We start from the raw sequence: 16,283 nt of genomic DNA, 5'->3' as shown, positions 1-16,283 counted from the left end.
AAACCTAGAAACTGCCACTAAAAGTAAATTTGGCTCCCGGCAACGAAGCCTCATGAGGCACTCAAGCACAACCAAATCCTTGAAAAGAAGAGAAATAGAGAAAACCACATTGAAAAAACCCTACTCCAAAAAGCGATGGAAAAGAATGCTAAAAGAAATCAAGTAGGTAGTAAATATATTTATATTTTACAGTTCCCATGATTAAAATCAAATAGTGCAATAGTATATATTTAAATTTATAAATTGATGAGAAAAATTATTAGATTTAATCTTATGTTAAGTTTTTCATCAAGATCTCTGAACCACCATTAAAATATAATGATAGCAGAAAAAATAAGAAAATAACGTACTAAGCAAGAGTTATCAAATTATACTAAATGCGTTCACCAAAATTATTTAAATAAACATCAAATTTATGAATAGTTTTGACAACAAATTTCTTCCAGAAAGCGAATACTCGACAGGAAAACAAACAAATTCTAACTCTATATTTTACCGCTTGAACAGTAAACACCAAATGTAGAGTCGGGTATTTAGCGTGAACCAACGTTAGCCCGAAACTAGAAAAAACGAAAAACTACACAAGCTTCATAAAGCATTGTTCGCCTTTTGAGAAAGGTGCGTAAAGGCCAGAATGTGAAATTGCAATGGATTAAGTTAAAAATATTAAAAATTGACCAACCTGTAAGTTTCGGATGTTCTTTTGTTTCAACAAGAACCTGTAGAGAAAGATGTGTAAGAGGCCAGAATGCAGAGTTGCAAGGCATGAAGTTAAAGAAGTGCGAGCCGTTAGTGTCGGTTGTTTTTGTTTCACAGATGTATAATTTGGAAACTAGTGCTAAACTTGTAGAACATCACTTTAGAAGAGACTAACAAAACTATTCTACACGTTGTGAGCGTTACAATGGAAAACATTCTGCCGGGAATGGAATTCTGAGCTTTAATTAACCAAACTATATCACTTTAGAAGAGACTAACAAAACTATTCTACACGTTGTGAGCGTTACAATGGAAAACGTTCTGCCGGGAATGGAATTCTGAGCTTTAATTAACCAAACTATATCCAGTTCTTCAGTGTAGAAGCCTGCAAGAAATGTATGTATCCCATGGACTCCTGATAATGGTACACACTTAAACTTGTAATAGGCAGTTTCATTAATCTATTACACAACCAACCCAATCACATCGTTGGGGGATAAATGGCTAGAACTCAAATCAGAAATAATTACTCTACATAATCTTACACCAGTCGACCAGTGCAGACGTTTACAACCAATAGAGATCCGACATCACACCGATCTGAAACTGGTAACCCCGAGATTCCAGGCAGCAGAGCATGGCTCCAAAAAGAACTATTCTGAATGAATTACATTTTACAAATTTTCATCCTGTGATTTCTTTTCACAATAAAGAGCTCAGCAAGCTGACGAAAAGTCTTCAATTGGAGCAGACTCTTCAAGCATGCTTGCTGCTTTAAAACAATCGGCAGCATCTGCAGCTCTTCCATCAGCCTTGTGAACCATCCCTAAATAATACCAGGCAGTATGATTCGTTGGCTCCAGACGTAAAGCATCAGACAAAAAGCTTCGAGCAACAGGCAAGGACTTGCCACCAGTTCGTCCCATTAATGCTCCAATGGACACCTTTGAAGGCACGTGATCTGGATCCACAGAAAGTGCATTGCTGTAAGCAGCCAATGCTTCCTGCATTTGGCTACGAGCTTCAAAATGAACTCCTGACAATCACACAACACGAAGATCAGCTTGACCAAAACATGCATTGCATGATGCTAGGTAACTAAAATCACTCTGAACTAATGGCAAACAAGATTTCCGGCTAACGGGTACATCAGCTGCTGGGAGTAAAAATCCATTCTGTTCAAAAACAAAAGCAATAAATACTTAATGATCTTAATCACATAGTTACCAGTTTCAAAATTTTGATTCATTCATGAGGTTAAGAAGTCGGGGAAACCTATGACTTTTTTTTTTGGATCCGTAAAGTTTCTACAGGGATTGAGAAGCAGACTGAATTGGACAAATCCAGCTTGTCCAAAAAATTTAGATATGGCTGGATTTGATAACTATGCTTTTACAAACTATCTTGACAAAGCATCTGCTATTCACAACCAATTAGAATAGGATTTGTATCTGGCTGGATTCTGGAAAAAATTGGGGACAGCTTGGGGATGTACCTAGCCATCCTGATCTTGGAAACGCCACAAGGGATGGGGACACTGATTTCAAATCTGGGGATGCATCCCTATGGAACATAACCAACAAACTGTTCTATTTCAAGATACAATCTTCGACATAGACAAATGAGTGTAAAGACATTCAAAGTGTACACGGATGGAGATTTAGGGAAAGCTACCAGATTTAGAAGGTTGAAAATATTGATAGAGACCAGCCATCATTTCATTTGGAGGTGGCGACAACAACAAAAAAAAAAATCATATTCAATTTGAGTTTGTCTTCCAAGCTCACCAAGAGGAATTATATCTTGCAGGTAATACCCAATTATTTGCCTGCACTAGATTAATAATGTGGAGTGGCCTCCTAGGAAGTCTGGGTGTTTCATTCCTACAAGCATCACCTATATGCAATGATTGAAAAATGGAGTGTAATGTTAACCCATCAACTGCATGGGTCAATAACGATCAACTTGAAACTAAAAGCTGAATCACAGAAAAACCATCTCACAGAACTTGATGCAAAGAAGAAACACCACTTTGTATAGAAATGGAGATATGGAGCTCCATAATTAATTGCTTAGAACAGACAGAACTTGAGAAAATTTTGCAAGACAAGTAAATCTGGTTATGGGGGAGCTCAATGTGTAAGTCAGCCTAAACTGGAATAATGCTAGGATGGATGTCCTCCCAAGAAGTCCCAAAGCTTCACTTCTATGAACATCAGCTACACAAAATGAGTGCCAAGTGTACGCTTCATACTCATAAGAGAGGTGTTGTTGCATACATCTCATTTATATATCAGATTTTCCTACAGAGACTTTGTTTTCTCTTAAACATGCTACAAGAATTCTTGATAGTCAACTGAACCCAACCACCGTTGATATATAACTAACACTTTTGCCAAAAATAATGTCTCACGTACAATAAAGACAACTGCCTGAATAAATAATTTAACTACCCATCTGATTTATCCTATCCTGCAAAACAACAGGTACTATACATAATTGCCAAGCATATAGCAATTAATATAGATTTCTTTGCAAATCAATGAGGTCCCAAAATGGCTATCATGTTCAAGCCTACACCGTTTCAACTTCTCCCCCCCCCCCCCCCCCCTCCTTTCTGTGGTCTGTTTCTCATTTTTATTTCTGCTTCCAATTGGGCTTGAGATAAAGGGCTTTATAATGAACTAGCAATCAACATATCTTCCAATTAGTAATTTATATGGCAGTTAAATGTGTAATCATAAATTTCTAATTAGATAATCATCCAATCTCCAAGATGATAATAGGTCAAAAAATCCTCAAATCCTAAGTTACCAGTGACTACCTTGTTAACTGCCTTCTCTTTCAAAGGGCAAAGAGTGGTGTCTCTTTCAAAAGGTTGTGACTGTACAAGTGCAGAAATGAGTTATAACCATTTTGTAGGGTGGTAACTGTGAAAGAGTGTGACCATAATTGAAAAACTCGGTCTTGGCAATATCTTGGAAGCACCATAAACTCTGAAAAAATTGGCACATTTATTTTGAAAATATATAATATCTTAAAATAATCTTAAAAATACACACACACTAAATTTGTAGAACATATACTGAACAGTGTTTCGAGCTCAGTCATTTCAAGTTATAAATCATGCAGAACAAGAGGGGCTTCTTGGAAAAGAAGCAGGACATTCCTTCAAATAATGAGTGGAAGCTGCGAAGGAAATGGTTAGAGGATTTTAATCAACAATCGTGTAAAACAAAGAAATAAGCCAATAACTAGTTATAAAACAATAGCTAGCTAATTCCAACCAGCAGTGCCTCAGAATGAAACAGCGTCGCTCAGAACAAAATGGAACAAGTCTCAAAAGTTTCCAGAATTGAATGGCTGAAAAACACAATGTTAAAATGTAATGTTGAAACACGACTTTCTATCGCTTTACAAAGTAAAAAAATCCTGATTTTTTGTTTTAGTTTTTTAATTGTTTTAACACCGATTTTTTAGGAGAAATCTCACGATGTACCACGATTTTTTGCATTTGATCTCGCCGTGCGAAAAATGAAATAGCGCCGATGATATTTTGAGAGAATTTCTTTTTCATTTGTGAATCACAATATCCGCGATATATTCAAGATATTTTCAACTATGGGTGTGACCATTGCGAAGGGCAGATATGGCAAAGAGACGCAACTCTTCCTCACATTGGAAGATATAGAGCGGAAATGTTTCATTTGAGGAGGGCATCCAAGGGAGATAAAGTTGGTGAACAATATATCATTCTCAAAGGCCAAAATGGAAAGTGATGACTCAATTATTATAAAAGATGGTGACGTGTTCACCAATAACATATAAAGGAGAAATCATTCCAAGCATTCAAGGATCACTTATCCGTTATTACTCACCGATACATAAAATCAGAACTTGCTCAATAATCACTCAAGTCACTCTCCAAAGTACATACTCATTCAATCATCATTCACTAATATATCGAATCATTCAATCATCCATCAAACATCAATTAGGAATCAAGCAAAGAGGCCAGCAATTAACTCTAGAATCAATTCAATCAATCTATGTTAACCATGCAATCATCAAACCAATCAGATCTACCATGCCCCCACATTGAACAATGGACAATGAATATCAATAGAATACTAAATTAATTTCAATTTCACAAATGAAATTGTCGAATTGATGAATGGAAGATTTCTATTATATCCTAAAGATCATTACAATGAGTAGCGCAATATCAAGACAAGTACAAACTATCAAATTGTAGCGAAGGAAGGTCTCTAATCAACCCTCAAGGGAAACTCCTCATCACTGGAACCATTGAACTCCTAATGGTCAAGGTCTGCTTAACAAACACAAAAATTGCAAACTTCTAAGAAAATGCACTTTTGCACGTTCACTAATGACAAATGCGCAGACATCCCCATGACATCTTGGGGATGTTGTGCCATTCCCATCGTTCCCAGGTGGTGTGGCAGTGATTGAGCAGCGGTGGGGGAATGTGTCATACCTGTCCCCCAGCCCAGGGACATCCCCATCTCGAGAACACAGGGCTCTAGGGAGCAGGACACTTTCCGTGTTTCAATGGAAATGTGTGCTTTAAATATAAGATGTTATGCATATTTATGCTGACCGACTGCTGTAACCAGCCATGGTAAAGAATCCGAGGAATTATAAGTAGGGGAACGGTGATGGGTTTATCTTACAGGCATGACAATTCGTGGTAAAAGACTAGGGGGTCCCATGGGGCCAAAGGGGTAGAATGTTACTGCATTTGGGTTTAGAAAGGATGGACTTCCAAGGCACCCTATTGTGAATGTTATTCATGTTCTCTATCATGGTAAGCAAATGCATTAAAAATGGTCAATTATAGGAAGTAGGATAAAAGTGGCAAGTTTTAGGGGAATAGTTATAGAACACCTCATTAGGTACTCCACATCATATGGATGGCACTGGCCATATGAGGTCAAGAGGGTTGCTATATTCGCTCTTGGGCCTAGGGTAAAGGATCTCTAGGGTACCCTATCGAGCCACCCTAACTTAGCTCTTCTATGGTTAAGACTACTTAAACTTTAAGCAAACTTGTGATTAGATCTATACTCCTAATCCATGCATATTTCTAATTAAAGAGATCTATTTTATGAATTATGATTTAAATGATTCCTCACTTGTTTGCATGGTCTCAGTCAAAGTGAAAAGTATCTCTACCCCTATTTTATTTCAATTATAATTTGGGATCATTACACAATGTCCAACATGGTGATTGCATCTTGCATTGATTGTTGTTCTCAACAAAACCATGTATTCAAATCGATAAAAATTAATTAATTAGTAGTAAATGCATTAAATGACACTAATTCAGTTGCAGGCTGAACAAAGCTGGAGTATTTGGGGAATGAGAGTTAATTAAAACCATTAAATTTAAGGAGATCATATTTACAAATCAGATATGGCCAGGATATGGTTCTGCCTCCCCAGTAGGTACTGGGTACCTCTATCCATGCAATCCACATATGAGATGTATTTAGAGCATTTGTTATTAATCCAAGTACCTCTTCCACACCCAGACTTGAATCAATACTGTACAATGATGCGTTAGGGATATATTTGGGAGTTGGAGCATCCAGAAATTTATCTTAGATCTTTAATAGTTCTAATTTACAACAAATATAAAGGCAGGTCTAAATAATTCAATCTTAGGTCTAGTTGTTAATTGAAGCAAAAAGCTAATGAAATATGAAAAACCTCAAACGTGTAATATCTGTCTTTATTATGGCTCTTCTACAACACTGACAAAAAAATGTATAATAAAAAGATTTCAATATTACTTAAAACAAGATTGAAGAGTAAAAACAAACAAGCACTTTTCCAACTTTGATCATTTATGTCAATAACAATTTAGTTAAAAGCATGATTGACCTGTTAAGCCATTATATTTCACAGTAATCCAGAAACATAACGTCTGTCTAACCTGATTTTGGCTCAACTATCTAGGGTGACCTTCTGAAAAATCCTTGACTATATTTGCAAATCCATTTGTTGGAGATGATTGGCCAAATGCATCACAAACGGAAGAACCTATGGATCAGTTGAAAATTGGAAAAGGGAAGCTTTCATCCAGAAAATGCTAGGCAAAATGATTAGCGCTATTGTATCTACATCTGCTTATCCACTGCATATTGCATAGGGATGCCTCTAAGATACACATTGAATACACAAGTTTTTTTAGTTTTTTTAGTTTTGTTGTAAATACAGGTACAACTTACTTAGATATTACTGTTGTATATCAATTGAAAATCCAAAAACGTTAATGAGAAAACAAATGGACAGTGAATTGGCTATGTTAGAAATATGCTTACAATCTATGAGAGAAAACACTTGCCAAAAATATGGACAAAAGGCATACTGGAATGCCATCCATCTCCTTATGTCTTTAACCAATAGACAAAATGTATTGTGTTCAACACACAAACCAACCTACCTGCCAAAGGCTTAAGTATCTTATCCAAGATGCATAATATAGACTGCTACAAAGATAATGCAAAAATATTAAAGGAAAACACTTTTGTAATGATACAAACTGTCTATAAAAAAAGTGAAACTAGTAACTTCATGGCTGCTCTCTAAGCACCATACAAGATATTTGATGAACTAGTAGAGGCAAATAAGACATTACAGATTGCTTCATATTCCTCTACATCACCTCACGATGACATTGCTGCTATACATGGGTGATGCAATAAAAGCACATCTTTATGCAAGATAAAATTTCCGGTCACATAGTCACTTTTGCAAAACTAATACCTAAAGCAATTTAAAAACAGCTTCAAAGGTTATGAGACCAACATCGACAGAAATGGATCTAGTAATGTAACAACTCGTTTTCCCCAGCGTTTAATAACAACTATCATATCATAAAAACGCAGTTACTTTTCATAATCATGAGCATGAGAAAGTGGTTACAACAGCTACTTTACATATTCAGATGAAAGAGCATCAACGGCTATAACAGAATAGCTGAATCCTAAACAATTGAAAGGAAAAGTTCTGATTTAACGATATTAAACTTCTAAACATATCTTCGATTGAAATTGCAAATTCATAAAAGGAAAATACATGTTAATAGAAAATGATTGAATGCACATCATATCTCTGTTTTGTGCAAGTCTTGACATTTGGTGCAGAGGAGAAGCATTGTCAGGGGCTTAACCTCCCAACCACAGACCCTTAAGTACCCCACACAATCTCAACTAAGAAAGGCCCTCCCTACCCGGGAATAGGTATGGGACAACCTGTCTTGCCACTGAGCATCAACCCACCGCTCTACTAGACATCAAAAATTGTACCATTTGTTCACCATGAGCTGACTCAGTTATTAGATTGCTTATACTCATATCTTGTTTATTAGTTACTGACTTCTTCTTTTTTATCATGCAGGGATAGCCTGTTGTTTTTCTTGAAAATCAGTCCACACCCTTCATCTCGACCTTGCAGATTATCCTTCATGAATAACTGGGGTGGCCGCCAAACATTGTATAATCATTGTCATATACATTCTGCCCAGCCTGGGCTTATGGCTAGCAAAACTATAGAAGATTCAGGATGCTTTATAATTGTTTCTAATCTATTCATGAGTGTTGTCTCGTCTCAGAGGCATATGGAAGACACCCCTATATAAGCTTGCACCAAGTGGATCTCATTTTCAAATTAACAGAAAACTTCGGGAAGAAAGTTATTACAGGTTGCAACTGATTTTTCAACTCTTGTACATATTGCAAGATCACACAAAGTAAATAACAAATCATTCAGAGCTAGGCTCTAACTATACTTCCATTGTTTTCTTCTAACTTAAAGGCTAAAGCTTCCAGTCTCATATAATAACTAAAAAGAACAGAGACATAGGGAGAATGCATGACCTGGAAATGTAATTCCTTGTGCTGAAGGAAAGCAGTTATGCCTGGCACAATTGGTTGCAGAAAACAATATGCAAAAGAACCTCCGGTATGATTTTGCAGGGAGGTATGTAACTGTAGTATAGTATGGGACAAATCGCAGAATATTATGTGGCTGTGATGGAATGCAATTCAAAATGGTAACGGACTGTGATAGTATAAAAGCCAGTACAATTTTGAGCTGTAATGATATGGTATTCAACCAATAGATGGCTGTGATGATAGGAAAAACCACAGTATGAAAATGCAATATGATAATGTAAAATCAGAACAATGGTGACTGTGGTGATGTAAACTAGAACAATGGTGACTGCGGTGTCTCTCTGTTATGGAGTGCGTATGAATTCCTTAAGAGTCTTTGTACATCTAAAACTTGCTTCTCTTGTGCATGCTTGGTTACAAGCAAGAAGGAAGAAAAGGTGGCAAATGTGAGTTACAAAAACAAAGAGCCATCAGACACATGTGACAATATTATAATTTTAAAAATGGCCACCAAAGACATAATAACCCAATGAAGACATAAGAAATATAGCCGCTCGTGAAATAATATTAAGTCCATAGCCAAGGTTAGAAAAAAATAATAATAATTTCACCCTCTTAATGTTTTAATACAAGGACATCATGGTGCCTACCTATACTCATACATGCGTAAATCCTAAACATATGTATTTTATGTATACATTCAATTTAAGTAGGCGTATACATCTTAATTGATTTACGCGCATATATATATATATAGGCATCTTGGTGTTGTTATATTAAGACGTGCTTTACACAACATAAGGCTCTGAAAAATATCCCAAATTATTAAGGTAAAAAATTGTTCTTAGTTTGATTAATGCTTAGTGTTTTTCTTTTATTATTTTTAGATATACACATATTGGCCTAGTTAGCTCACGGTCGTCCAAAGTATACTCTTGCTTACCTAGCCATTTACCCTTAGCCATGGTGGTTTAGGACTCATACGTATTTGCTCAACGATAGGTGGTGCCCCCCTACCCAATTCCTTCTCTGACAATGCATCCCCCTCTTCACCACGTTCCTACAAGTGAAAATTTATCATGGTAACAACATATTGCTCATCATTTTATGAAGTCAAACTAATCATAGCATATGATCATATTAGCCATCCATTTCAAGATCATGTATCATCATAACGATTGACCAATATTCCATTTTCTTATGAAATCATAACGAATAACCAACACTTCATTTTCACCTGAAACCATAACGAATAACTTATTTAACCAATCACTCAACTTTGCATGAAGCATCAACGGCTATAAAGGAATATTTAAAATTGAGCCAAAAATTGGGATGTAACAAGTAACCAATTGTTCATGGTCCCTTCAACTTGTAGAGGCTATATATTTTGCATGCAGACTCAAAATTGCATACCATTTAAGTCAATCCCATTTAATAAAAACATGGTCATATAGAATGCCCAAAACGAGTCAAGGATTGTTGCTTGCCATGAAACCTCAAGCTCATAAGTTCATGAATTCTTTAGTGAGTGATTAACGAGAAACTAGTATTTAAAGACGCCACTTGAAATTTTTATGTTTCCTTAAAACACTAAGTCATCTCATTTTCATCCATCTAAAAATTTCCTCACACATTATCAAACATAATTACGGTTCAAGTTTCATACACTGGTGACTATAACACAAAGAATATAATTATATATCTAATGATAATAAAAATGCTAATAGTTCTTAAAAATAACAACTCTTATAATCATCTTGGTATGGTTTTGGAAACATTTCATACTACTTAAAACAATTTTGTCTGCAACCTGGTACACTCCTTGGGGGTAGATGGACACGTTGCCTACCTCAATGCACGTACCAAGTTGGCTGTCATCTTTTCTTGGCTTCCTCTGTTGGGTTACCTTTAATTTTCTTTTTGTGTGGTTTGTTTTCATTGTTTTATTTCGACCTTTCCTTACCTTAACTGTCTTTGGTATTGTATCCTTGCTTCCCCTGCCCTCGCATGTCTGGTTTGGTGCCTTTGGAGTTCAACTCTTCAAGCCTCGTTTTAAATTTATGTCGCTTAGGTGTTAATGGAAATTGATGACAATGCACTGCACCACGAGAATGGAATTCAGCAAAGTTGTGACAACACAAAACAATAATCTTCAACAGCCGAATGAAAAAGAAAGTCCCAAAGCCCCATACAATTTGTTCTTGCAGAGGATTCAGTGGTTGCCTACCCTCCAACCGCAAAGTTTAATGGAGTCTTTGTCAACACAGAAGTGGAATCAAGAAGACTACTGAGGCCCCATTGCGATGGAGATAAAGTAGAGGCGAGCTCAACTCTGCAGACCCCAAAGGGAGAACAGATGGTAAGTACCCTCTTATTATCTCCAAGACCTTTTCTCTTTCTCCAAGGACATGGTGTGTTAAATTGTAGTTCAGTCAGATTGATATTCATAAATGGTATGTTAAATTGTAGTTCAGTCAGATTGATATTCATAAGTTTCATCAAATGGGAGCATGTGAAGCCTCAATGAAAATTACATTTGCAGAATTTGATCCATGTTACTTAACATGGTATCAGAGCCAGGTTGCAAATGTAAAAATACAAGAGACACAACAACAATATATAGACTGGAAGAAAGTGACATTCAAAATAAACATACCCAGCACAGCTTGATGAATCACAGGAAGATAATAGAGTCACATCATCAGACCTTACAAAACTAATAATATTTTGCAGATATTAAAGGAGAAAGGAGAGAGCCACCAAGGATGACGTGGGGAATGACATCCACATGGATCATCCTATACACTATATAGTAAAAAACGTTGATTGTCACACTTACTCAGCTTATCATCTGTGTAGCAGACCTAACTTTTCCCCATCTTTAAACACACCAAGTATCGAATCCAAGATGCCAAGGGCTTGTCAAATACATGAAAGGCAGAGAACACACGAAAGGCAGAGAAGGCGTGAAAGAATGATACCGCAACTTCTAGGGCTTAGATGATTACATGAACGATACTGCAGATTAGACATGATTCATACTATACTTGACAACAGAGATGCAGAATCTTGTAGTTCTGCAGCGAGTCAACAATTGGCTCTCTTGGTTGAATAAGACGTAGAAGAGAGTGAGAAATGATATTATGAGAACGAAGAAGACAAGAATCCGTTCAAACATCAAGGGAGAGTTCTTTCACCAAGGATAGTTTAATTAGACCTTTTTGAAAACGTGTATCAAAGGAGACAATGCCAATCAAGACTTGCGACTAATGTCCGTGCATAGGTGAGTAGCGAACGATGACTGGTTCATGGATTTGTAATGGGTCACATCATCTAAGACAGCCAGGTACAGCTAGATTCTGACTCCATCGGTGTTAAAAGCACCAAGATGGGGCCGAGGGCCAATTTGAAACATTTTTTTTTTGGTGGAGTTGTCTTGAGATACTAGTGAATTGTTGGACTGTCATATTATGTTGCAGTCTTTGGTATGTAAGGCTACAACAGAATGCACTTCTACTTGAGCATGTGTTCATAAGCGACTCCTTTAGCAATCAAATCTGGTGTTTGATAGCTACAGGAAGCCGGACATCTAAAATCTGATATTAAATTTGGCAGTAATTGTATAATTACAGCAGGTTATGTCATATCATGAGGGCTGATGGAATTCTGAGAACTGCTAACCAACTGTTCCAGGCATGAAAGAAGGGTACAACTTAAGTCATTGTTGAAGTACACTGATAATCTGCATCGTAGTTTTCTCTAGATAGACAGAACAATTTCTTATTGAATGAAAATCCAAAGGCTCTGTAACAAAAAAGCATTTAACTCCATTCCAAAACAGTCACATATTTGTGTCAAAAGATGGCAGGAGTTTGGAGATATTTAAAGGGGGTGACATAATTGTTCATTTGACCTGCTCATCTGTTGAATAATTTAATGTTCTTGCAGGGGACATTACAAATGATAAAAGCCAAGGGAATACAACCGAGGAGAGGGGCAACACGAATTCACAGTGAAGACTGGGATAGACTTGACATGGTGAAAGAATAAACTCTCTGAGTCTCTCACAGGGCATTAATATTAGCTTTATATGAGAATCGTTCTTGACACAGATGTAGACATAAACTAGGAGACTCACTAGCTCTCCTCTAAATGACAACTCTAGCAAATATTAATGATATCCTTGAAATATCAGTGTATACATAGAGGAATTGCCTAAGGCTAGCCATAAGGTGACATGAGGATAAGGACTGCTAAAGAAGATGTCTATGAAGAATACTCTCAATGCTTCTATTTTATAACTGAGAAGAATGATAACTTTGGGATATTGATGAAGTCTCTTAGAGCTAACTCATCTTAACATAAGATACATTGCTCAGAATAAACAAGTGATTAAATAGCCAATATTATATTATGAAGATGGTCACAAATTTGAATCGATAACTGCATTAATCTAAAGGATTGATTAAAAATCATGTATTAAAAGATAGATGCATATTGGCAACAAAAAGGAATGAACTTCTATAAAGGGATGTGATTCTTTGAGAAGTAGTAATAGATATGCCCATCGGAAACATTTCATATCAAAAACAAAAAAAATATAAGTGCATTCTTTCTCTCTCCATTCTGGCATCATTGCGGATTATTTATTTTCTGTTTATCCATCTGTACAGAATCTGCTCTATTTAGAGAAAACTATTTTTTTCATTTGGTGCAAATGGATATTAGCAAATCAGAGATGATATCTCAGGATTGCAGGAACCAAGGATGAAATGAAAATAGACACAATTGCTTTTGGAACATTGGAGGATGTATTGCCTGTGAGATCAATTCACTTTGGTGGGAGCGACAACTTCTTATTTGTGGGCATACATTAAGGATTTACGGTGCATCTCTTGATGCTCATTAGACACATGCCTTATCATTATGTTATTTTTTCCTTGTTTCCCAAGGATGATTCTTTGCAAAGAAGAACAGAAAGAAGCTTGCCAAAACTGAATATGATGCAAAATTGCTTGAAAATATAAGAGTGGTAACTTCACATTGTGAGGGGAAATTAATAGTCAATGTTCCATTCCCACTTTTAGAGGGGAGATGTTCCATTCTCAAATAATCTAAGAAGAAAATTCTGAATCTTCATGTGCAAAGAAACTCAACCTAAATAATAGTAGCTCCAGAGACCCTGATGGTCAAGATGGATAAAGTCAGGCATTTAAAGAAAATATATTTGATGATCATGAACAGAAATTTCAAATTTTGGTAAAACTCATTCTTGACTAGCATATTAGAGAAGAAACGATATTAGAAGGAGAATCAGTTAGAGCATATCTATTTGAACAAGCCAGAGAGCAATACTAGAAACAAGAGCATGTGGGAATTCTACATTGAGGGGAGGTGAATGATTACCTTAACCAATGTTGCATTCCCCATTGAAGGCATTTTTCTTTATTAAAGAAATTGGTATCAAGGATAAGTATTTATTATCCTCAAGTATATGTTTCTCTATTTAAGTATCTCTCTTATTTGAACTATTTTCCTTTGATTTTTCATTTGTATCTAAAGATGATCTTGTAGGAAAACAAGAATGGTACATACTCAATCTTATGAAGGAGCCCCAAAAGAAGAGATGCTCTAGAATTAATGTCTTTTAATGATCAAGTAAAAAAAGTGAGAATCGTCAAGAAAATATCGATGATGATAAAGTATCCTTCTATAATAAAGAGGGAGTTTGCCACTTCATCTAAGGCAACATTGGAGCTCAGAAGATTAATAAACTCAAAAGATTAATAATTAGAGGGAGTCTAGAAATACATGTGGGTAACTACCTCATGGGCCTACCTCTATGTACATCATGACGAAGTGATGACTTATCACCAAGAAATTAGAAAATTGATATCAGATTCAGAGGGAGTTTGACAAGCATCCTTGGTGGAAGATATTCTTGTGGAAGTAACTAGAGGACCTAACCTCCCAAGATTGATATTCAAAGGGAGAAATTTTGAGATGCAATCCTTGATGGATGATATCCTCTCTATGAGAAGAAGTTCTAGGTAATGCACTCCTGCTTATTGTTGCTTTCTTCTCAAGGTAATGCACTCCTGTTTATTGTTGCTTCAATCTTGGGTCAAGATATGATATCTTGGTTTAGTAGAAAACCACCAGTTGTTGCCTTGATTTCTACTGAAGTTGAGTATGTAGTTGCCTCCATGGGAACATGTGAAGCATATCGAGACTCCTTATCACTATATAGGAGATATGGTTGGCAGAGATGTTATCAAATTAAGTTATATCAGTACAAATGAGCAAAATGCTGATATTTTTACCAAGCCTCTTGTGAAGTTGAAAATTGTGTACTTTAGAGGTAAACTTGGTATGACATTTTTGTAAATGCATTTGTTAACTAATATATTCATGAATATAAAATTGTGTTTGCAAGCTTGTGCTGTGAAAAGTGAAGACTTTTCTTGTGAAAGGTGACAACCTTTCTCGTGTTCTGATCCTATTTAAAGTGACGACTTTATTATAGTTGATCTGTCTTCGAACAGAAATATTTGAAGTTAGTGTTATCCTTGTTCTTCAGGCCAGATTTTGCTGGACACATTGATGACCTTCATGGTTCTTCAAGCCAGATTTTGTCGGATACCATGAAAATCAACTATGGTTCTTCGGGCCGGATCTTGTTAGACACCATAATTTAAACTATCATAAACCACACTTAAGGTAGTGGTTATTCTTGTATTATAGTTGCTTCAATTCCTTTTATAAAAGGGGGGAGTTGATAAATTTAACCTCATAGTGAGTTGAAAAAAATTCCATATGTTAAATATGTTAATTTACATATGTGTGTTGATGAATTCATATTGATATGCCATTTTAGGGATATCATAGTGAGATGATATCTCCTTGTACTCAAGAACATAGTATGTTTTATATCAATCCTTCCTAACTAAGAGGGAGTGTTAATTTGTAGTTCAGTCAGATTGATATTCATAAGTTTCATCAAATGGTAAATCATCATTAGATAAATATTCTTTATATACATTACATATTATCATATATAATATATATATATATATTACACATTATATTATATATATAATAATTTATATATATGTTATACATATGGTTAGTTATATTAAAATATACTAACCAATGATGATTAGCTATAGAGACATGCCTCTTCGTGAGACATGTCTCCTCATATTTATATGAGATCCAAATCTGCATTTGAAAATCATCAATTACAATGGCAATGAAAATTACATTTGCAGAATTCGACCCATGTTACTTAACATGGTAAGGCCATTAAAAAACGAGAAATCCATGCTTAAAAATGTTGCTATCTTCTTTGTCAATTTATATTCTAAATCTTTACCATCTAGAAAAAAATTGATGATTGGCTCTCAAGTGTTTGGAGGAAAAAGATGGATATCAATGTCAATTTCCGCCACATGATTCATAAGGGATTGTTTGTTGTGTTCTTAAAAAAATACAATATGCAAGAAAGGATTCTGAAAAGGGGCTTTTGGAATGTAGGGAAGACACTATATCGAGCCTTCTCGCGGTCTCCTAAAGGGAAATCTCAAACAAGTCTTCACTCTTTCTTCCCCAAATTGGATGGAACTTAAAGGTCTTCAACCATAATTTTGGCCTTCCATT

General features: G+C 35.8%; 1 protein-coding gene across 5 annotated transcripts in view; it reads right to left on the bottom strand.

The window, feature by feature from the left end:
* Positions 1–1,018: 1,018 nt before the first annotated feature.
* Positions 1,019–16,283, bottom strand: part of NPG1 (tetratricopeptide repeat (TPR)-containing protein) — a 117,290-nt gene continuing 102,025 nt past the window's right edge. For all 5 annotated transcript variants that reach the window (XM_089798024.1, XM_089798023.1, XM_089798025.1 and 2 more), the window contains exon 6: positions 1,019–1,735. In XM_089798024.1, the coding sequence (XP_089654150.1) occupies positions 1,416–1,735 (320 nt within the window). In that variant the 3' untranslated portion in view covers positions 1,019–1,415. The remainder of the gene's footprint in view (positions 1,736–16,283) is intronic.

This window comes from Cupressus sempervirens, chromosome 8 (assembly GCF_028749045.1).
Source record: "Cupressus sempervirens isolate cs-2001-9-10 chromosome 8, ASM2874904v1, whole genome shotgun sequence".
Classification (NCBI taxonomy): Eukaryota; Viridiplantae; Streptophyta; class Pinopsida; order Cupressales; family Cupressaceae; genus Cupressus; species Cupressus sempervirens.
Note: the sequence above shows the minus strand (reverse complement) of the source record. Positions and strands in the feature narration are given on the sequence as shown.